Source organism: Macaca fascicularis, chromosome 19 (genome assembly GCF_037993035.2).
Source record: "Macaca fascicularis isolate 582-1 chromosome 19, T2T-MFA8v1.1".
Classification (NCBI taxonomy): Eukaryota; Metazoa; Chordata; class Mammalia; order Primates; family Cercopithecidae; genus Macaca; species Macaca fascicularis.
In genome coordinates this window covers 55707103-55729527 of record NC_088393.1, presented here as the reverse complement: position 1 = coordinate 55729527, position 22425 = coordinate 55707103, and the positions used below count along the sequence as shown (strand labels likewise).

The window sequence follows — 22425 nt, the reverse complement described above, 5'->3', positions numbered from 1 at the left end:
ATTCACTAATTCTCCGAGTGTATGCAGAGATGATAGCACCTTAACGGAAATAAGAATTGGCTGGATCTGGCTTCGCTGTTTACCACCTGCCTTCCCCACTAACAAGTCAGCTTACCGGCTTAGCAGGGACTCCTGTCTGCCTTGTTCATGTTGAACCCCCTGAGTCTAGAACGGGGCCTGGTACTCAGCAGGTGCTCCACAAATGCACACGGAAGAAGGCCTCACAACCCCAGATCCAAACACTGCCCCACCCTCAAACACCCAAAAGCAATGGGCCAAGGCGGCGTGAGTACAGTTTTAAAAAAAGGATCGGTTTTTAATTTACAAGAGTTCTAAATGTACAGAATTCTCCTTTAAAAAAATCGTTATACACAATAAATACAGTACAAAAAAATTTATCTTACAGTACTAGTTTTGTCTCCGAGATTTCAAAATCTGGCGCGGGCGGCTGGAGGCAGGAAGAACAGAGGGAAGACTAGCTGGGGAGGGGGTCGGGGGAGAGGAAGACCCTAGTTTCTTGTTTTGCTCAGATTTCAAAGTCGAGGGGTGAGGGCGTTCGAAATCTCTCACTCACTTGCGCACACACACAGACACGGGTCACGGAGCTGGACGTGTGCATGTCACACGGGTGCCTGCGGGCACAGCGCGCTGGGAAGCTGGCTCCCCCAGCCCCTCTCTGGTTTTGACTGACAGCCTGTTGGGGGCGGTGGGGAGAGGCTGAGACTGTCTAGAAGGACCCTGCCAGCTCCCAGCAACCTCCACCATCTGAGAAGCCACACGGACAAGACAGGCACCCGGAGCGTTGGCATCAACCTGGTGGCCCCATCCCTGGCGAACACACGCGCGTGTCCCCCGGACAGAGGAGCAGAGTGTGCCAGGAAGTGGGAAGAAACAGGAACTGACACACCACTTCACCCCTCCTTTGGCAGGGGAGGCGTTTTACATCACAGCCCCCTCCCCTAAATCCACGCCCACCCCCCAGCAACCCAGCTGAAGCAGGCAGCAGGGAAGGAGGCCTTTGTGACTCAAATAACTTAGGCAAGAAAAACCATCAGGGGATCCCCGGCTCGAGTCCCCAGGAGGCTGAGGGCGGACACCCGGCTGGCGTCTGCGGGAGGAGGGGACGGGGAAGGGGAGGCGGCCCGGTGTTATCTGGTCAACGTCCTGGCGCCGAGGCCGCCGTTGTGACTGGAGGGCGGGTAGGCCTCGGGCCTGTGCAGGGGCGGCGGGGAGGCGGGCGTGCCGGCCGGGGCAGCGTGGGGGTACGGGGGCGCGGGCGTCCGGCCGGGGGCCTGCTGCAGGTTCAGGATACTGTCGATGGCGCTCTGCAGGTGCTCGGTGAGCGTGTCATCCTGCGGGCTGTCGCTGGAGAAGCTGGCCTGGTCCACATCGGGCGACTCTGACTTGCGCCGCTTGGCAGGGGGCAGCGCGGGCGCCTCCCAGTCGGGGTCCCCAGTGCCTTGGGCGGCGCTGGCTGCGGGCTCTGGTGGGGCGCCCTTCAGCATACGCTGGTACAACTCATCTTCCACGGCCGCCAGCTCGCGGATGAGCCCGCTGGTGGCCTCGTCCACTTTGGCGGGCAGCGGCGCCGGGCTGCCTCCTCGTGCCCTGCCTGCGGGCGTCCCCTCTGGCGCGCCAGGGCCCCCCACGTTCTCGCGGTAGGTCTTGCGCAGTGGCAGGCGCGGGCAATGCGGGGCGGTGCCCAGGGGCTTGCGCTCGGGGGCGGCAGGCGGCGGGTGGTCCACCGTGCCATTCATCTGGCCCGTGGGTGGCGGTGGCGGCGGAGGCCTTGGCGGGGGCTCAGCCACCTTGAGGGCGGCGGGGGGAGGCGGGGGCTGGTGCACGGGGTCCAGGGCCGTGTTGTGCACGACCTTGCTGAGACCGGCTTCCTGCTTGATTTTAAGCTTGAGCCCAATGCGGCTCCGGGCCTCGTACGTCTTGATAGGCGGGCGGTTGCGCGAGGGCATGGGGCCATCCTCGTCGGCGTCCAAGGAGGAGGCGGCAGAGGAGGAGGAGGAGGAGGAGGAGGACAGGGAGGAGGACGCCCGGGCCCAGGTGACCGAAGGGGAGCCGCCTGCCCCGCCATGCCGGATCACAAGCTTGGTGGGCAGGTGTGGAGGGGGCTGGGCGGAGGCCCCGGGAGCTGAAGACGACGGGGGGCCGTGGCCGGGGAGCCGATGACCCTCAGAAGAGGCTGCAACGGGGAGGCCGAGCGAGCGGGAGGAAGACACGTACTCGTCTGCAGAATCGGGGCAAAGAAAACCCACGGGGTTAGGTTGAGGCCCCCGCGACCGAGCTGGGAGGAGCTGTGTGCAAAGCACCTACCCCCTGCCAGGCACCAGACCGCACCCTGGACCCTCCAATCCTCAGGACAGGCTGGGTGAGACCCTCTTCAGCAAGGCCCAAATTCCCCCAACTCCAAACCACTGTCTGGCACAGCAGCCACGAGCCACGTGGGGCTCATTCAGACTTAACTGAATTAAGAGACTATAAAACAAGGCTCATGCCTGTAATCCCAGCATTTGGGAGGCCAATGCAGGGGGATCGCTTGAGCCCAGGAGTTTGAGACCTTCCTGGGCACAGTAGTGAGACCCCTGTCTCTACAAACAAATAAATAAATAAAATATAAAAGTTCTATTGGACAGCATTGCTCTAATTATATACATAACTTTTTAAAAATGGGGTTAAGAAGTATCTAATTTCAGCCGGGCGCGGTGGCTCACGCCTGTAATCCCAGCACTTTGGGAGGCCGAGGCGGGCGGATCACAAGGTCAGGAGATCGAGACCACAGTGAAACCTCGTCTCTACTAAAAATACAAAAAAAATTAGCCGGGCGCGGTGGCGGGCGCCTGTAGTCCCAGCTTCTTGGGAGGCTGAGGCAGGAGAATGGCATGATCCCAGGAGGCGGAGCTTGCAGTGAGCCAAGATCGCGCCACTCACTCCAGCCTGCGGGACAGAGCGAGACTCCGTCTCAAAAAAAAAAAAAAAGTATCTAATTTCAAAATCTGGTCTGAAATGACATGAGGTGTTTTTGTTGTTGTTATTGTTGTTGTTTTTGAGACACAGTCTCATTCTGTTGCCCAGGCTGGAGTGCAGTGGCGTGATCGCAGCTCACTGCAACCTCTGCCTCCTGGGTTCAAGTGATTCTCCTGCCTCAGCCTCCCAAGTAGCTGGGATTATAGATGCCAGACACCATGCCCAGCTAATTTCTGTATTTTTAGTAGAGACAGGGTTTCACCACATTACCCAGGCTGGTCTCGCATTCCTGACCTCAGGTGATTCGCCAGCCTCAGCCTCCCAAAGTGCTGGGATTACAGGTGTGAGCCACCACACCCGGCTACATGAGGTTATTTATGGTCTTGATTTATCCCAACTACTCTGGATACCCATCGATGTCACTCCAGAAGTGTGTTTGACCATAGAGTGCCTCCCCAAACCCACTGGGGGTAAACCAGAAGACAGCATCTAGGTAGCTCATCGCCTTTCTAAAAGCAAGGATTCCAGAACATATCGGGCCCCAATGGTGTCAGATAAAGGACTGTAAACTGATCATCAAAACCCCCACTTTACAAAATGAGAACACGGAGACACAGAGAAGGTAAGTAACTTGCCCAAGGTCACACAGTCAGTAAGTGGCAGAGCCAGGATTTGAACCAAGACTCCAGCATCGAGCCCCTAACCACCGAACTATCCTTCCTCTCCTACCCTAGAGACTTCAGACTCGCTCCCGGCCCCTCCTTCACTATGGCCCCCCCTTTGCACCCATTTAAGTACCAATGACTACTTTTTCAAAATTCAGGTCCAGAGCTCGAGGTGAAAAGCCTGGGCCTGGCAGCAGAAAGCAGGGACCATGTTTTTTTAATGGAAGCTCTGGAGTTGGAATGCAGGTGAGGGCTAAGGGAATATTCTAAAAACTCTGGCAGCTGGGAACTGCCTGTACCGTTTCCTGCAGACAGGAGACTAGAGTGAGGCCAGCGAGCCGCCTAAGGTGCAACACTTAAGGAGGCACTCACTCTCAGAGTCCCCAAAGGACTGGCACCCAAGAGTGGGCGCTACCTTATATACTTTGCAACCTAGGAGCCTGCTCTCCCGTTTTCTGTCCCATGGGGGTGGCAGAATATTCCCCCCATCCTAGGGTGTCGGGGTTCGTGAAAGGGACACACAGGGATGGAGGAAGATGGATGTGGGCTCTCTGGTCTGGGAGGCGGCAGGTCAAGGGAGGCCCAGCCGCAGTAGGAAGGCGGGGCTGGGGCGCCTCCTAGTGGTGGAGTGAGGTAGGGCCATACACCCACTCCCCACCCGGAATCTAACTCTTCCACCCAGGTGGGGTGGGGGCACCTCTCCCTCCCCTCCCCTCTCACTACCCTCTCTCACCTGGCTTCTCCTTGGCCAGCTGTTTATCCAAGGCAAGGGTGGTCTTCTCCTCCTGAATGAACATTCGGTCGATCATTACCATCTCCGCTGAGGGGCTCACCCTCTGGGGTAGAGGGGAAGAGAAGACGTGCGAGTGAACCAGCAAGAAGGGGGAAGGGGCGCGAGCGATGGGGACGATGCGCACAGGGTCCAAACTGTCCTCCTTGTGATCGGAACTCACGCCTCCCTCCCAACCTCCCTCCCGGGGCTAGAAGGGGTGGAAGGCTCCAGCTTGCCCAGAGCGGGCGAGGGAAAGGGGCAGCGTCCCAGCGGGGAAGAGCCCAGAAACGAGGAAGGCAACTCTGACCCTACCCGGGACTCCTCTAGGAGCAGGAGCCGGTATTTATTGAGCATGGCCTGGGTGCGTTTCAGCAGCTGCGTGGAGACCGTCTCAAACTCCTCATCCACTGCAAGGAAGGGAAGAGAGGCAAGGGCGGAGATGTTGGGGGCGGCCGCAGCCGCGCAGGAAGGACGGCGGGGCGGGGCAGCACAGCGCACCGTGCACCTACAACTCTACGCTGGCGGCGCCCCGCCCCACCGGCTGGGGTCCCCCGGGACATACAAGGCTGTGTCCTGGGGAGGCCTCACCTTTGTGGTAGTCATTGGGGGAGGGGAGGGCGCCCTGGTAGACATGGTAGGGCAGAAGGCGATGCAGGGCGTCCTCGAAGGAGGGGAAGGCCGTCTTGTAGTCGGGGTGCAGGACGGAGCCCTGGTGTTTGTGCAAATGCTCCAGGAAACTGCGGGTGGAGAGGGGAGAGACCACACACGGCGGAGGGTCGGGGTGGGGGGGCAGATGAGAGCCAGGGGAAGTCCCTGAACCCTCAGCCCCAGACCGCAACTGAACACAACAGAGGGAAGGGGAATACTTGGGCAGCGGTGTTCGCAAGTGCTGAACGTGCTTGTTGCATCTCACTGAGTCCCTGGGGCCGACCAAAGCAGTACTATCGCTATTCCCATTTTACAGAAGGGGAAGATGAGGTGGAGAAAGTGAAGTGAAGTCACTCCTTCCCAAAGCACATAAAGGAGGAAGAGCAGAGCGGGAGAGGCCAGAGCCTGGAAGCTGCTATTCTGCCTCCTGCCACCTGGGGCCAGTGTGGCTCCACCCTGGTTCTTCCTAAGTGCAGCCTTCGGGGAGGGAAGGAGGGAGACTGGATCCTGTCTTCTCACGGGACGCTTTTGTAGCCCATGTTACAGCGGGTTATGTCTATTGGCTATGTGACTGTCTCTCCCACCAGGCAGGCCCAACTCCACCCTTGGCTAAAAACCAGCAGCCTCTCTGTACTCTGGGGGCAGGGACTTTGTCACTTACTCCTGTGTTCCCAACATGGGGCTCAGGCCTGGGCACTGAGTGGGGACTTAATCTACACTCCTAGGCCAGGCAGAGGCTCACGCCTTCAATCCCAGCGTTTTGCCGGGCCAAGGCAGAAGGACTGAGCCCAGGAGTTCAAGACCAGCCTGGGCAACACAGCAAGACCCTGTCTCTACAAAAATTATTTAAAAATTAGCCAAGTGTGGTGGCACGTGCCTGTAGTCCCAGCTACTCAGGAGACTAAGATGGGAGGATCGCTTGAGCCCAGGAGTTTCAGACCAACCTAGGCCGGGCATGGTGGCTCACACCTGTACTCCCAGCACTTTGGGAGGCCGAGATGGGCAGATCACTTGAGGTCAGAAGTTCAAGACCAGCCTGGCCAACATAATGAAAACCCATCTCTACTAAAAATACAAAAAATAGGCACCTGTAATCACAGCTACTCAGGAGACTGAGGCAGGAGAATCACTTGAACCCAGGAGGCAGAGGTTGCAGTGAGCCGAGATTGCACCACCGTACTCCAGCCTGGGTGATAGAATGAGACTTGGTCTCCAAAAACAAAACAAAACAAAAACAAAACCAACCAGACTGGGCAACATAGTAAGACCTTGTCTCCACAATATATGTAAAAATATATATATGTTTTTTGGTGGGAGGACGGAGTCTCGCTGTCACCCAGGCTGGAGTGCAATGGCGCGATCTCAGCTCACTGCAACCTCCACCCCCCAGCCTTACATGTTTTTAAAAAACACTCATGGTGGGCTGGGCATGGTGGCTCATGCCTGTAATCCCAGCACCTTGGGAGACCGAGGCAGGCAGATCACTTGAGGCCAGGAGTTCAAGACCAGCCTGGCCAACATGGTGAAACCCCGTCTCTACTAAAAATACAAAAATTAGCTGGGCATGGTGGTGGGTGCCTGTGGTCACAGCTACTTGGGAGGCTGGGGCAGGAGAATCACATGAACCCGGGAAGCGGAGGTTGCAGTGAGCCAACATTGCTATTGCACTCTAGCCTAGGTGACAGAGTGAGACTCTGGCTCAAAGAAACCCCCCTAAAACAAAACAAAAAACCCTGGTGGTGGAAGGAAGGCAGGAGAGGGCAGACAGCCATCCAGCATTTACCCATCCATCCACCCAGACTCCCATCCATCCATCTCCAAACACCCCCCATCACCCTCCCAACAGCCATGTCCACCCACTCACTTCCCCCACCCAGTAGGGCTCAGCACTGACGTTGCCCCGCTGTGTGGGAGATGCAGAGGGCACAGCAACAACCAGGACGGACCAAACTGCTGCCCTCTTGAGCCCCAGCCTGGCGGAGTCACAGCCCACCCTCCCTCCACCACCCTCTGGTCACCCCCATTACCACCCCATTTTCCAGAAGGGGAAACTGAGGGTCTATGAGGGAACTACATTGCTAGCAAGAGGTGGAGCTGGGCTTGGCAACTGGGCCCCCAACCCCGCTTCTGGAGGGTGGCCCCGTGCTCCCCAGGTCTCTGGAAAGTACCGGGCAGGGGTGGGGTGTGGACTCACCAGGCTTCCTTGCTGGGCTGAAGTGTTGGGGGCTTCTTCAGGCCACTCAGCTTGCTCTCGTACTGGGAGAAGAAAGGTGAGTGAGAGGCCTTTGCCTCCAGAAGCCCTCCCTCCCCTGACCTGCTTCCCCTTCGCGCCCTGACCCGCTTCCCCTGCAGCCTGGGATAAAGACGGGGCAGGGGACCGCTGTCTCACCCGGGTGGGGGCCTGGCCCCAGCCGCAGGATCCCCTGCCCATCACAATAAACCCCAGGGGGAGACCTGGGCTGGGTTGGAGAGCGGACGGAGAGGGTGAAAGGCAGGCTGGAGCCCTGGGCGTCCTCCACCTGGGTCCCCTCCATCCCCTCGCCCAGGGCCGCCTGTGTGTGACCTCCCTCCTCTGCTGGATGCCTGCTTCCCACGTCACCGCCCAGCACCCGGCGCCCCTGCCTCGCACAGCCTCTCTCCCCATGCGGCTCCAGTCGTTTTGCCCCCCCACCTCCCTTCCTTGCTTCCCCTCTTGTCCTCAGCGTCTGGCCTTTGTTCCGGCATCTCCGTCTCTGAGCCTCTCCCGGCCTCTTGGGTCCTGGTCCTCCCATCTGCTCCTCTCCTTGTCTTCCATCTCCCTGACGTCTTACAGGTGGCCTCGGCCTCAGCTGTCCCTGCCCTCTCACCCTTCCATTCTTGGTCCCTGATCCGCTCTGTCTCAGGTCTGTCTCGTCTCAACCCGCCTTTCCTATCCTGAGTCTTAGCCCTGTCCTCCCCATCCTGTGTCCATGTCACTTGCTCTTGCCCCAGTGACAGTCCCTCACGCTGTTGCCAGTCGTCTTGGTGCCGTCTCTGTCCCACCGTTTCCGTGTTTCTCCTCATCACTGGCTGCCTGTCTGGGTGTCATTCTGCCCTTCCTGTCCCTGCACGGCTGTTCGTGGTGTCTCAGCTGCCTGATGGTCCCAGCTTCATCCTGTCCCCGTCTTCCCGTGTCTCCCTGCCCCTGCCAGCCCCGGTTCCCAGTTCCCAAAGACTCCTGGTCCTGTCCTGACCCCTGCTCTGACGGCCCCTTACCTGCAGCCCAGAGGTCTTCCCTGGCCCAGAGGAAGCGGCCTTGGCCACATTCAGGGTCGGGAGGTTGCTGGCAAAAGCCTTGTTCTCGGCCGGAAGCAGAGGAGGGAGGCCTGGGGGTGGGCGGGGTGGGGAGACAGGGCCTGCGGTCACTGCATGAAGGCCCCTTCCTCAAACGGTAGCCCCACCCTGTACCCCACCCCTCTCCTCCTGGCCCTCTGGCCCTTCAAATCTGGGGCCAGCCCTGCATCTCCAGCCTTCCTAGGTCCCTTGAGTTCTGGCTGATGCCCTGTGCTGAGTCCCACAGCCCTGCCCCAGACCCTCGTCCCTGCTCTCAGCCCTGCTCGCCCATCTTCAGGCCCCGTCTCCCTGGGCACGTGGGCGACCTCTCCCCTACCTGTGGTAGCCATGGGCGCCGGGGCGGGGGCGTGGCTGGGGGCGGTGGGGGTCCCGGATGGGGCCTGCCCACTGACCAGCACAGAAGCAGTGGGGCTGGTGAGGGGCCCCAGGCTGGTGGCGGTCTGCGGGGCAGCAGGGCCCCCCGCAGTCTTGTTCTGTAGAATGATTCCGGACGGCACCTGAGGAGGGGACAGGTGGATGAGGGGTGGGGAACACAGGCTAGGAGAGGGGGTGTCCAGACGCAGCAGGGCTGGGGAGGAACACAGATCCGTAAGGCGGAGGGGCTCCCATCAGACTGAGGGGATGGGATGGGATGGGGCTGATGGGGCGGGCGGTCCCTGCCTCCCGTTACCTGGTGAAATCTCTCGAGAAGAGCCTTCGGCTGGGGCAGCGCTGGGAAGGGGGTGGTCACCATCTGGAAGGTCCGAGGAGGCGGTGGGGGGGGTGCTGCCGGCTCGGGGACCAGGTGGAGGGTTGGAGGGGGCGTGGGGGACTTGTGGGGCCCCTGGCCAGGTGGGAACTGGAGCTGGAAGTCGGATGGCGTAGGGGCTGGCAACCTGGAGGACGTCTCGGAGGAGGAGGCCACAGCGGAGGAGGTGGAGGATGGAGGGAGGTGGGGGGCTGGGGGCAGCGGTCCCTCAGGCGGCTGGGATGGGGGACGGAGAGGCGGCTGGGGCGGGCCTGGGGCAGTAGGGGCCGGGTTGCTGGCAGGTGGGGGAACGCCCAGCTGGTTTTGGATGACAAAGATGCCAGGCAGAGTTGGGGGGGCCTGGGGTGGGGGACAAGGGTGCAGGGCTGGCTCTGAGGGAGGGCGGGACACACTCTGGGGCCGGGAGGGTGGGCGGGAAGGGGGCCGGGCGGGGTGTGGGGAGGGCAGGTGGGGGCTGTCCCCCAGAGGGGCCTGGTGAGGTAGTGACGGGGACGAAGAGGGGCCTGGGCCCTTCAGCGGAGCCGCTGCCGGGATCTGGGCAGGGGAGGGAGGGAGAGGGGAGGGGCGGGGGTCAGAACCAACCGTAGCTCCCATTGCCCCAAGACACTGGGGTCCCCAGCCATCCCCGCCAGAAGCCCCCTTCCTAGCCCACCCCCATCCTAAGAGGGGAGCCCGCCACAGCTGCCCGTCCCTCCCTCGTCTCTCATTCCCCATGGCGCCCCCTCCACCTGCCCCTGACCTCTGTCCCCAGCTCCTCCACATTTCTCTGGCCTCCAATTTCAGCCCCCCTTCTGCCCCATTCCCCCAGCCCCTCGCAGTTCCCCGGACAAAGGCGAGCCCTGCAGGGTTGGGGTGGCAGCAGCGGAGGAAGCAGAGGCAGTGGTGGCGGCGGCAGCAGGGGCACCACACCTGCTGCCCAGCAGGAGGCAGGAGGGCTGGGCGGCGAGCACAGCAGCGGGGAAGGAGGGCGGGCAGGGCAGCGTCCCAGCCGCCAGCCCCCACCAGCCCATCCAGCCAAGTCAAGGCAAAGAGACGCCAGCATGATGCTGTGTACCGTGGCTAGGGGCTGATGGCCATGGCACGGGGGCTGCCGAGGATACGGATGGCCACACAGGGACAGGCCTGGGTTCACAGCCACATGTGGACCTCTGGATGCGGGCATGGGAAGGCCCAGACCCCCTTCTAAGTGTCCTGGGCACCTGCCTCTGTGTGCCTGTGTGGCCATGGCTGCAGGCCTACCTGGGCGCCACGTGAGCTTGCAGGTGCAAGCGTGCGTGTGTGTGCACAACATACCAGACTGTGATGAAGCCTGTGTCTGCAAGCACACGTGATCTGGTGCTAGTTCTGTCACGCACACACAGCCACCTCACCTAAAGCATGTCTCAGACAGAGCGCCTTGCCCCTATGGACCCTCCTCCCAAAGAATCCCAGAGCAGCCACTGTGTAATCAGTGGGCACCAGCTGTGTACCCAATGCTGGGCTGGCACCGTGACGCTTGCTGTCACAGAATCTGCATCCTAGTAACAGCTCATGCTGATCTAACACGAATGGCCGGCCTCCTGCATCCATTTGTGCAATCTCTCCCTAGCCCTGAGAGCAGTGGTAACACTGGACCCATTTCACAGATAAGAAACTGAGGCCAAGGCGCCAAAACTGGTCCAGACTCTCCAGGCTGGGGAAGGTGGAACTGAGGCCTTTACACTGCTCAGTGACTTCTGAGCCATTTCTCAAAGCTGGCTGAGTTCAGGATTAGATGGCTCAGGAGTTCTGCCCGAGGACAGCCAGTGCCACCACACTCCAGAGCCGGGCCTCTCGGCATGACATCAGATTCACCACCAGCTTTGGCCTCTAAGTCCTAGAGCCCTTCCAGCATCACTTCCAAGCTGGGCCCTGAGTAACTTCTGACAGTTAAAGAACCAAACCAAACCAATCAATCAATCAATCAATCAGTCATCAATCTAGACACCCGAAAGCTTTGCCACTTCTAAGAAGAGATAAGAGGTGCAGTCCTTGGCGCTGTGTACGGCTGGTGGGGCTGCCCCCTGGAAGGCAGCTTGGTCTGGGGACTTTGAAAGGGTCACGACTTTGACCTGGAAATTCCCCCTCCAGAAATCTGTGATAAAGAATATTCGGCTGGGCACGGTGGCTCATGCCTGTAATCCCAGCCCTTTGGGAGGCTGAAGCAGGCAGATAACCTAAGGTCAGGAGTTCGAGACAAGCCTGGTCAATATGATGAAACCCCGTCTCTACTAAAAATACAAAAAAAAATTAGCCGCCATAGTGGCATGCACCTGTAATCCCAGTTACTTGGGAGGCTGAGGCTGGAGAATCGCTTGAACCCAGGAGGCGGAGGTTGCAGTGAACCAAGATCGCACCCCTGCACTCAAGCCTGGGCAACAAGAGTGAAACTCTGTCTCAAAAACAAACGACAAAAAAGAATATTCAAGTACTTGCTCATGGGGATACCCACTGTGGGAGTATTTACAATAGAGGAGAAAGAGAAATGACTCAAATGGCCAATGGCAGGTACATCGCTGAGTCGGAGAAAAAAGAACTTGCCCACTCAACAGGTTCCAAGGGCTCAGGGAGGTGGCCCACACGCAGCGGCACTCTGATGCTACATGAAATAGGAGAATAATACAACATTACAGGATCCCTGGGCGCCTGGTGAAGTTGGATTATGGACAGTGGATTTGACAACAGTATCATGTCAATGCTGTCTGCTTTATTTCTTTGCAGTATGATGGTTAAGAAAGAGAATGTCGTTGTTCTCAAAGGTTGAAATATTATACTAAAATATTAAGGGGTAGGCTGGCCGTGGTGGCTCACGCCTGTAATCTCAGCACTTTGGGAGGCCAAGGCAGGTGGATCACTTGAGCCCAGTAGTTCAAGACCAGCCTGGTCAACATGGTGAAACCCCATCTATACTAAAAACACAAAAATTAGCAGGGCATGGTGGTGTGCGCCTGTACTCCCAGCTACTCAGGAGGCTGAGGCAAGAGAATAACTTGAACCCGGGAGGTAGAGGCTACAGTGAGCCGAGACTGCACCACTGCACTCCAGACTGGGCAACAGAGTGGGACTCAGGCTCAAAAATAAATACATACATACATACATACATACATAAAATAAAATATTAAGGGGCGAAGGGGTATAATGGTTGCAACTTACTCTCAACTGATTCAGAAAAAAATGTACACAGAATGAGAATGCTAAGGTCAAGGCAAATGCAGCAAAAGGCTGACAATGGGTAGATGTGGGAGGCAGCCACCACCAATCCCCACCTCCTTGTGTTCAGTCCCCTCCCACTGCTGGTCTTTGTGGCCAATAGAATTTGGCAGAAGTGATTATATGACACTTCCAAGATTAGTTATAAAAAGCCTGCGGCTCCCATCCTGAGCATTCTCAGTTTGTTTCTATTGGGTCACTCACTTTGCAGGAAGCCAGCCGCTGTGTGTCATGTGCTGCCCCTTGGAGAGGCCCACTGAGGGAACAATTGAGGCCTCCTGCTAATAGCCACACAAGTGAGCGTGGGAGCAGGTTCTCCAGATCAGTGGGACCTTCAGATGACTACCGCCCAACTGACATCATGACCATCTCATGGGAGATACAGAGCTAGAACCTCCTAGCTAAGCTGCTTTCAGATTCCTGATGCTTAGAAACTGTGTGAGACATGTGAATGCTGGCTGTTTGAAGCTGGTAAGTTTTGAGGGTAATTTACTGCATAGCAATAGATAACTAACACATCTAGTTGAGGAGTAAAGAACTACTATGAGCTCTCTGTACTAGTCCTGAAACTTTTTATGTGTTTGAAGTCATTTAAACATAAAAAGCTTAAAGATACCAAAAACTTAAAAAGTTTTAATTTCATTCTCATCAAAAGTGCACACGCACACAACCCACAAATTAAGTCACATGCCAAATGACTTACTGGGGAAAATACTTGTAACTCCTAGCACAAAGTTCATCTCTCTCATATATAAAGAGCCTCTGGAAATCACTAAGAATTACAGCTGGTGAGAAAAAGGGGCAAAGGATATGATCAGACAGTGCACAGAAAAGGAAAGACAAAAGGCTTGAGTATTTCCAGTATTATCGCTTGTAATAAGAAAAATGCACAGCAAAACGCACCCCAGGGCACTACTTTTCGCCCTAGGGTACCATTTATCACCCATCGCATTAGAATAAAGCCTATGTCTAGTAAAGACGCTTGCATATACTACCCTTGGGGGTCTAAACTGGCACAATTTGCTACAACTCCAGAGGAATGCAATTCAGCAGTAGCTATCCATGTTATAAATGCACATTTGCTTTGGTCCAGCAAACAGGCTTCGAGGAAGTAAACAGACCTGCACAAATGGGAAATAACAGGTGAACAAGTAGGCCAGGCATTGTGATCACGCCTGTAATCCCAACGTTTTGGGAGGCTGAGGCGGGCAGATCACCTGAGGTCAGGAGTTCGAGACCAACCTGGCCAACATGGTGAAACCCCGTCTCTACTAAAAATACAAAAATTAGCTGAGCATGGTGGCATGCGCCTGTAGTCCCAGCTACTAGGGAGGCTGAGGCAGGAGAATTGCTTGAACCTGGGAGGCGGAGGTTGCAGCGAGCCAATATCATGCCATTGCACTCCAGCCTGGGCAAAAAGAGCGAAACTGTCTCAAAAACAAAAGCAAAAACAAAAACAAAAACAAAACAAGTGAACAAGTTGTTTCCCGCAGCTTCGTGTAGAATGCCAAAATCTGGATGTGGCCTAATATGCATCAATATGGCATTTCCTGGGGAAATAAACTGTACAAAGGAATACTTCAAGACTCTAACAGAAAACAAGCAAACTCTGTTGCTGTCACAGTAAGTACATAATGAGCTCCCCTTTGGGTACAAATGGGAGAGAAACATAAACCATATTTGCACTAGGTTGTATACACACAAAGAACTGGAAAGGGATACAAAAATTAGGCCAGGTGGCCAGGTGTGGTGGCTCACGCCTATAATCCCAGTACTTTGGGAGGTCAGGTGGATGGATCACCTCAGGTCAGGAGTTCAAGACCAGCCTGGCCAACACAGTGAGACCCTGTCTCTACTAAAAATACAGAAATTAGCTGGGCGGGGTGGTGGGTGCCTGTAATCCCAGATACTCCAGAGGCTGAGGCAGGGAGAACTGCTTGAACTCAGGAGGTGGGGGTTGCAGTGAGCTGAGATCCCGCCACTGTACTCCACCCAGGGCAACAGAGTAAGACTCCATCTCAAAAAAAAAAACCAAAACAAAACAAATTAGGCCAGGCTCAGTGGCTCATGCCTCTAAACCCAGCACTCTGGGAGGCTAAGGCAGGAGGACTGCTTGAGCCCAGGAGTTCAAGACCAGCCGGGGCAACAGAGCAAGACTTTGTCTCTAAAAAAAAAGAAAAAAATTTTGATGATTGTACCATGTGAATAAAATGCCTTATTTAAAAAATGTTTTAAATAAAATTGGGGTCGGGGGGGTTAAACAGAAACTCTATACCAAAATGTTACAATATTTATCTTAGAAAAAACAAAGTTAGGCCTGGCATAGTGGCTCACGTCTGTAATCCCAGCACTTTGGGAGGCCAAGCCAGGTGGATCACTTGAGGTGAGGAGTTCAAAACCAGCCTGGCCAACATGGTGAAACCTCGTATCTCTAAAAATAGAAAAATTAGCCAGGCATGGTGGAATGTGCCTGTAATCCAAGTTACTTGGGAGGCTGAGGCAGGAGAATTGCTTCAATCCGAGACAGAGGTTGCAGTAAGCCGAGATCATGCCACTGCACTCCAGCCTGGGCGACAGAGAGAGAAGCTGTCTCAAAAACAAAAAATAAAACAAAACAAAGGAAAAAAATTTTTTTTTTTTTTGAGATGGAGTCTCGTTCTGTCACCCAGGTTGGAATGCAGTAGAGCAATCTCAGCTCGCTACAACCTCTGCTTCTCAAGTTCAAGCAATTCTCCTGCCTCAGCCTTCCGAGTAGCTGGGATTACAGGCGCACACCATCACGCCCAGCTGATTTTTGTATTTTTAGTAGAGATAGGGTTTCACCATGTTGGTCAGGATGGTCTCAATCTCTTGACCTCGTGATCCGTCCAACTTGGCCTCCCAAAGTGCTGGGATTACAGGTGTGAGCCACTGTGCCCGGCCAGAAAAATTTTTTTTTTACTAACTGCTTCCACACAGTGGTATTATGTGTGACTTATTTTTCTTCTTTGTTCTTTTCTGTATTTTCTACATTCCCTAAATGAGTTCAAAATTATTATTATTATTTGGTCTTCAACTGCTGGCCTCAAGTGATCCCCCCATGTTAGCCTCCCAAAGCAAAAAAACTACCATATGAGTGGATTGTTCACCAAGAGATTCCCTCCTTCTTCTCCTTCCCTTTCTTTCTTTCTTCACAAATGAAGTTTCGCTATGTTGCCCAGGCTGGCCTCAAACTCCTGGGCTCAAGTGATTCTCCTGCCTCAGCCTCCCTCCTGAGTAGCTGGGACTACAGGCATGAGCCACCGCACCCAGCTTCCAAGAGATTTCGAGAACCCCATGTGGAGGCGGCAAGATGCTCAGCTTCACACGGGGTGTGTCACTTTCTAGCCTGGCAAAGAGCAGGCCAGCTGCTAATCTCGTGTGTCGGTAAAGCTGCAGGACCAAGCGAAGCCATCACTGGCATGAACTTTTTCAAAAAGGTTTAGCACTTTCCATAAAATGGCTGGAAAGCTTATCCTTTGCATCTAGCAATTCTATTTCTAGAAATTTACCCTACAAGTACTTTCATACCTGTGTGCAAAGCATGGATGCAAGAATTTTTTTTTTTTTTTTTTTGAGGCAGAGTCTCACTCTGCCACCCAGGCGAGAGTGCAGTGGCATGATCTCAGCTCACCACAACCCCCGCTAGGCTCACTACAACCTCCACCTCCCAGGTTCAAGCGATTCTCCTGCCTCAGCGTCCCACGTAGCTGAGATTACAGTGCCCACCTTCATGCCTCACTCATTTTTGTATTTTTAGTAGAGATGGGGTTTCACCATGTTGGCCAGGCTGGTCTCGCACTCCTGACCTCAGGTGATTGCCCGACTTGGCCTCCCAAAGTGCTGGGATTACAGGTGTGAGCCACCATGCCAAGAATATCTTATAGGAGTTTCGTTTGTTAACAATGACAAATAAACCACCTGAAGTATTCCTGAAGGACTGAATAAAGAAATCATGGTATGTCCATATCACAAAACACAATAAAGACATCAAAAGAAAGAGGCAAACTATAGCCCACAAGCTAAGAATAGTTTTTACTTTTTTTTTTTTTTTTTTTTGAGACGGAGTCTCGCTCTGTCGCCCAGGCTGGAATGCAGTGGCCAGATCTCAGCTCACTGCAAGCTCCGCCTCCCGGGTTTACACCATTCTCCTGCCTCAGCCTCCCAAGTAGCTGGGACTACAGGCGCCCGCCATCTCGCCCAGCTAGTTCTTTGTATTTTTTAGTAGAGACGGGGTTTCACTGTATTAGCCAGGATGGTTTCCATCTCCTGACCTCGTGATCTGCCCGTCTCGGCCTCCCAAAGTGCTGGGATTACAGGCTTGAGCCACCGCGCCCGGCCCGTTTTTACATTTTTAAACAGTTGAAGAAAAAAAAAATCGTAAGAATACTATTTTGTGACTTGCAAAAATTACATGAAACTCTAATTTCAGTGTCCTTAAATAAAGTTTTATTGGAACACTCCCGTGCTCATTCATTTGCATATGGTCTGTGGCTGCTTTTGCGCTATAACAACAGAGACCATATGGCCCTCAAAAGCCTGAAACGTTTACTATTGCCTCTTTATAGAAAGCTGCCCAGAAAAATAAACAAATAAATGAATAAAAATCAAATTAAGCAAAAAGAAAGTTTGCCTGGCTTCTTTCCCTTCATAGCTCTTTCAACATGCCCAACTCTGTTCTAAAACATTTTAATGTTAATATACATCTATTAATTTACAGATATTAGTTTATTTAACCCTCACAGCTGTACGAAGTAGCCGCTGTTCCTATCATTCTCATTCTGCAGGCAAGGACACCGTGGTACAACAGAGAGGCAAGCAGCTTGCTGAAGGTCACAGGGCCTATAAGTGGCCAAGTCCTATTTCCTAACTCCCACATCACAGCAATCCTCCCAGATGGTGGTTTGTAAAAAAAAAAAAACCCAAAAATAAAAACACACCCCTACACATAGTAACCATTGATAATGGCTGAAGTCATCTTAGGGGGTTGTGACCAGCACTTAAAAAAAGAACAGTGGAGGCTGGGTGCGGTAGCTCATGCCTGTAATCTCAGCACTTTGGGAGGCCAAGGTGGGCAGATCACCTGAGGTCAGGAGTTCGAGACCATCCTAGGCAACATGGTGAAACCTCGTCTCAACTAAAACCACAAAAATCAGCTTGGCATGGTGGTGCACTCCTGTAATCCCAGCTACTCGGGAAGCTGAGGCAAGAGAATCACTTGAACCTGGGAGGTGGAGGTTGCAGTGAACCGGGATAGTGCCGCTGCACTCCAGCCTGGGCGACAGAGGGAGACTCCATGCCTCCCCGCTAACCCCAGAAAAAAACAGTGGAAACGGAATAGAAAATATTGATGTGTATCACACGTTGTAACTTCTGTTTCAGTGATATGTGTATATATACAAATATATATATGTAGGCGTGTCCTGAATGGTGACATAAAATGAAATTCTTGTGCCGGGCATAGTGGCTCACACCTGTAATCCCAGAACTTTGGGAGGCCGTGGTGGGCAGATCGCCTGAGGTCAGGAGTTCGAGACTAGCCTGGCCAACATGGAGAAACCCCGTCTCTACTAAAAATACAAATATTAGCTGGATGCGGTGGCACGTGCCTGCAGTCCCAGCTACTCGGGAGGCGGAGGCAGGAGAATCGCTTGAACCCGGGAGGTGAAGGTTGCAGTGACCTGAGATCGCGCCACTGCACTCCAGCCTGGGTGACAGAGCAAAAAAATAAAAAAGTAATTCTTATCCTGGGTAGTGGGTCAAGGAAAAAAAAAAAAGATTTGAAAGCCAGTGCTCCAAGATATGTTGCTAAATAAGCAAAGCCAGATGCAGAACACAGTCTTTGCATTTCTGTTTGTGTTAACACAAAGGGAAAATGTGCGCACGGGCACACACACATACACACACACACACACAGAGGCTGCCAAATCCATCTGGGTCCAGAGATCAGAGTTCCGAATGCAGGGGTTGGAGTTCAGACAGTAAGAGAACCACTACTTTTACTAACAGTAAGAATCATCCAGATTGGGAACTGCTATTCCGTGCATTCCTGCATATACACAGGATAGTGGTTCTCAATCTGGATGATTCTGTCCCCGCCAGGGGACACTTGGCCAATCACCCAGTCACACACCCACCCATGCCATCCATCCGTTCGTCCATTCAGCCATCCATCTGTCCATCCACTTGCCCATTCAACAAACATTCATCGACCACCTTCTGTCATGCTGGCACTGTTGCAGACACAGCTACTGTGGAGAGTCCTACCTTGTGCCTCCCCGCCTCTCTGTGTGACTAAGAGTCAGCTCGGGTGCACACCTGACTGTGCGCACTAAGCATCCTTCTCAAAGGTCATCCACGTGGCCAGGCACAGTGGCTTACCCCCGTAATCCTGGCCCTGTGAGAGGCCAAGGTGGGAAGATTACTGAGCCTAGGAGTTCGAAACCAGCCTAGGCAGCATAGTGAGACCCCATATCTCCCCCACAAAATAAAATACAAAAAAAAAAAAAAAATTAGCTGTGCGTGGTGGCACGCACCTGTAGTCCCAGCTACTTCAGGGTCTGAGGCGGGAGAATCACTTAAGCATGGGAGGCAGAGGTTGTAGGAGCCAATATTGCACCACCGTACTCCAGCCTGGGCGACAGAGCCAGACAGACCCTGCTTCCAAAAAAATAAGTTCAGCTACAGCATAATTACTGCAACTGCTAACAGTAAGTGTCTGTTCACTAAGCACTGGCTCTGTGCAGTGCCATCATGTCAGGTCACTGGCCTTATTCCCATTTTAGATGTAAAAACCATGCCTCAGAGAGCTCCACTAAGCAGAGCTGGATTCACACCCAGGTCTGGCTTTCTCAAGACTTCAGGTGTCTCCAGCAGTAAGCCCCCAGGGTTTAAATCCAGGCCCTACCATTTGCGAGCTGGGCAACCTTGGGTAAGCTAATTAATCTCCCTTTGCCTCTGTTTCCTCACCTGCAAAATGAGATGCTGCCACCTGCCTGGTGGAGGTTGTGAGGTTTAAATGAGAGACTGCTAGGCCGGGTGTGGTGGCTCACACCGGTCATCCCAGCACTTTGGGAGGCTGAGGCGGGTGGATCACCTGAGGTCAGGAGTTTGAGACCAGCCTGGCCAACATGGCGAAACCCCATCTCTCTACTAAAAATACAAAAATTAGCCAGACATGGTGGCGGGAGCCGGTAATCCTAGCAATTTGGGAGGCTGAGGCAGGTGGTTCACCTGAGATCAGGAGTTTGAGACCAGCTTGGCCAACATGGTGATACCCCATCTCTACTAAAAATATGAAAATTAGCCAAACGTGGTGGGGGGCACCTGTAATCCCAGCTACTCAGGAGGCTGAGGCAGGAGAATCACTTGAACCCAGGAGGTGGAAGTTGCAGCGAGCTGAGATCTTGCCACTGCACTCCAGCCTAGGCGACAGAGTGAGAGTCTGTCTCAAAAAATATATAATAATAATAAAAGCAAACATTTATCAAGTGCTTACTTTGTGCTAACTCATTTACTCCACCTAAGTGCTCCCTCAGCCTACCTAAGCATCTGCTGATGGAATGAACTACTGGTTGCTAAAGGTTAAATGGTAAGTGGGAGAGCCTGCAAGTGAAATAATGGCTGTTCAAGGTCAAAGCCCATGCTGACTTCTGCCATCCTGCCCTTGTCACTGTCACACTCTCCTCTTCCTACCTATCCACTGGTCCTTTTTGAATGAGTACCACATTCACTGCTCTAGAATAAGAGGGTAGCCCTCCCTAACCTGCTATGTGCTTATGACTCATAAGCATACTGCTTATTACTCTTAAGACAAAAGGCTAATTTTCCTAATATGTAAAGAGTTTCTACAAATCTACAACAAAATGACAGTAACCCAGATTTTACAATGGCAAAGGGTATGAGCAGTTTCACAGAACAGAAAGTACATATGGCTCTTACTCTTATGAAAAGCTGCCTGACCTCATTCACAATAAAAGAAATGCAAATGAAAACAAAACAAGATACTATTTTTCACCTATCTAGATCGGCCAAGTTCAACATACTGGTGAGGTTGCGGGCGGGGTGGGGAAGGCATAATCACATATTGCTGATAAAGGTTAAACTCATTTGTACTCCACAGGGGGCAATTTGACAATATCTGTCAGAGATAAAAATGCATATGCCTTTAGAGCCAGCAAATTCCTTGTGAAGAACTTACCCTACAAAATGACATACATACAAAGGCATTCTTTGCAGCCTTGTTCATAATAGCTACAGATCAGAAGTGATCTAAAAACCCAACAATTTAGACTGGCTAAATAAATATCAGTACATGCACACAGTGGAATACTACGCAGTCACATAAAAGAATGAAGAATGGGAACGGGCACAGTGGCCAACACTTGTAATTCCAGCACTTTGGGAGGCCAAGGCGGGCAGATCACTTGAGGTCCGGAGTTCAAGATCAGCCTGGGCAACATGGTGAAACCTTGTCTCTACTAAAAATACAAAACTTAGCCCAGCATGGTGGCAGGCACCTATAATCCCAGCTACTCAGGAGGCTGAGGCAGGAGAATCATTTGAACATGGGAGGCGGAGGTTGCAGTGAGCCGAGATCGTGCCACTGCACTCCAGCCTGGGTGATAGAGTAAGACTCCATCTCTTTTTTTTTTTTTTAAAGAGAAAATGAAGAATGGTCTCCAAGATCAATTTTTAAATAATAAAAAATGCAATACTGCAGGCAGAGGATGCTACCCTTTTTGTAAAAATTGAAGGAAAAGAATCCATATTTGATTGTTTCCCTATCCAGATAACAAATGCAAGAAACCACCCTGGGAAGATGACAGGAGGCTACGGTTCAGGAGAGGGGGGCTCTCCACTATGCATCTTTTTGTACCTTCTTAAATGTGAATTATCTGAATGTATTACTAATTCGGATGTGAAAATTATAATTTTAGGAAATAAGAGATTTCCTTCCGTGTGTGTCTTGCATTCCTGCAGCGCATGGGCTCCCCCAGGGCCGGCCCTGGTCTCAGGCATCCATGATCATTGGGAAACACTTTGTGGGAGTGAAGGAGAGCTCTGTGTTCCAAGTCAGCAGGACAGAGACGCAGGCAGGGCGGAGAGCGAGGAGCGGGAGAGCGGGCAGGAGGGGCGAGGCTGGGTCTGTGCTGCGGACACACGCTGTTGGGGTCTCTCTACCTGGGGGGCCGGAGCCGGGGAAGCCTGGCCGTCGGGGGCCTGAGGGCCAAGGCCAGCTCCTTTGGCGACGGGGGTGGCCGGGGCTGGGTCTTGGGCGGGAGGCGGGGCGCTGACTATGACCGAGGCAGGCACGGAGAGGTGGGGACCCTCTGCGGAGAGGGGCTGCTGGCTCCTCTCCTGCAATGGGCAGCCCGCACAGGGTCAGAAGGCCGCCCCCACGGGCCCTCGACCACCCCACCCGAGACCCCTGTCCCTACTGACGCTCCCAGGGCTCCAGAGAACAGGGTAGTGGGCAGGCCGGCAGGCAGGGTGCCAGGCACAGAAGCCATAGAGGCCAAAACCCAGGCAGCCCGCTCCATTCTGAGCTCCCATTGGCCCCTCTGCCAGCTCCACCTTGCCCTGCCTCTCTCCTGCCCCACCTGCCTGTCCGTCGGTCCCTGTCTTGTCCACTTCCTGTCTGAGATCCCTCTCCTTGTCAGTCAGCAGGCCAGCCAGTGCCTGCCTTTCTCTGTCGGTCTGCCAGTCCCTCTCCCTGTCTGTCAGCAGCCCAGCCAGTGCCTGCCCTTCTCTATCCCTGCACTGGTCCCTCTCCCTGCCGGTCCTTCTCCTCTCCCTGTCTGTCAGCAGCCCAGCCAGTGCCTGCCCTTCTCTGTCTGTCTGTTTGCTGGTCCCTCCCCTTGTCTGTCTGCCAGTCCCTCTCGCTGCCTAACAGTTGTCCTGCCCCTCGTCTGTCAGTCAGCCAGCCTGCCAATCCATCTTCCTGCCAGTTCAGCCAGGGCCCTCAGCCCTCCGGCCTCCTCTTAGGGGCCACCTGTGCCTTACTGAGACCTTCCCCCACAGCTGCCACAGTGGCATCCACTTTTGGATCTTGGCAC

At 53.9% G+C, this 22425-nt stretch overlaps 1 protein-coding gene across 9 annotated transcripts in view; it reads right to left on the bottom strand.

Moving 5' to 3' along the window:
• Positions 1 to 290: 290 nt before the first annotated feature.
• Positions 291 to 22425, bottom strand: part of BICRA (BRD4 interacting chromatin remodeling complex associated protein) — a 97939-nt gene continuing 75804 nt past the window's right edge. For 5 of the 9 annotated variants that reach the window (XM_065534684.1, XM_045381042.3, XM_045381041.3 and 2 more), the window contains 9 exons: positions 21551 to 21727; positions 9044 to 9655; positions 8690 to 8870; positions 8296 to 8405; positions 7256 to 7317; positions 5002 to 5150; positions 4726 to 4820; positions 4375 to 4477; positions 291 to 2239 (listed from right to left, as the gene is read on the bottom strand). In XM_065534684.1, the coding sequence (XP_065390756.1) occupies positions 1149 to 2239; positions 4375 to 4477; positions 4726 to 4820; positions 5002 to 5150; positions 7256 to 7317; positions 8296 to 8405; positions 8690 to 8870; positions 9044 to 9655; positions 21551 to 21727 (2580 nt within the window). In that variant the 3' untranslated portion in view covers positions 291 to 1148. The remainder of the gene's footprint in view (positions 2240 to 4374; positions 4478 to 4725; positions 4821 to 5001; positions 5151 to 7255; positions 7318 to 8295; positions 8406 to 8689; positions 8871 to 9043; positions 9656 to 21550; positions 21728 to 22425) is intronic. The other 4 variants (XM_045381044.3, XM_065534685.2, XM_045381045.3 and 1 more) reach the window with 4 other exon arrangements.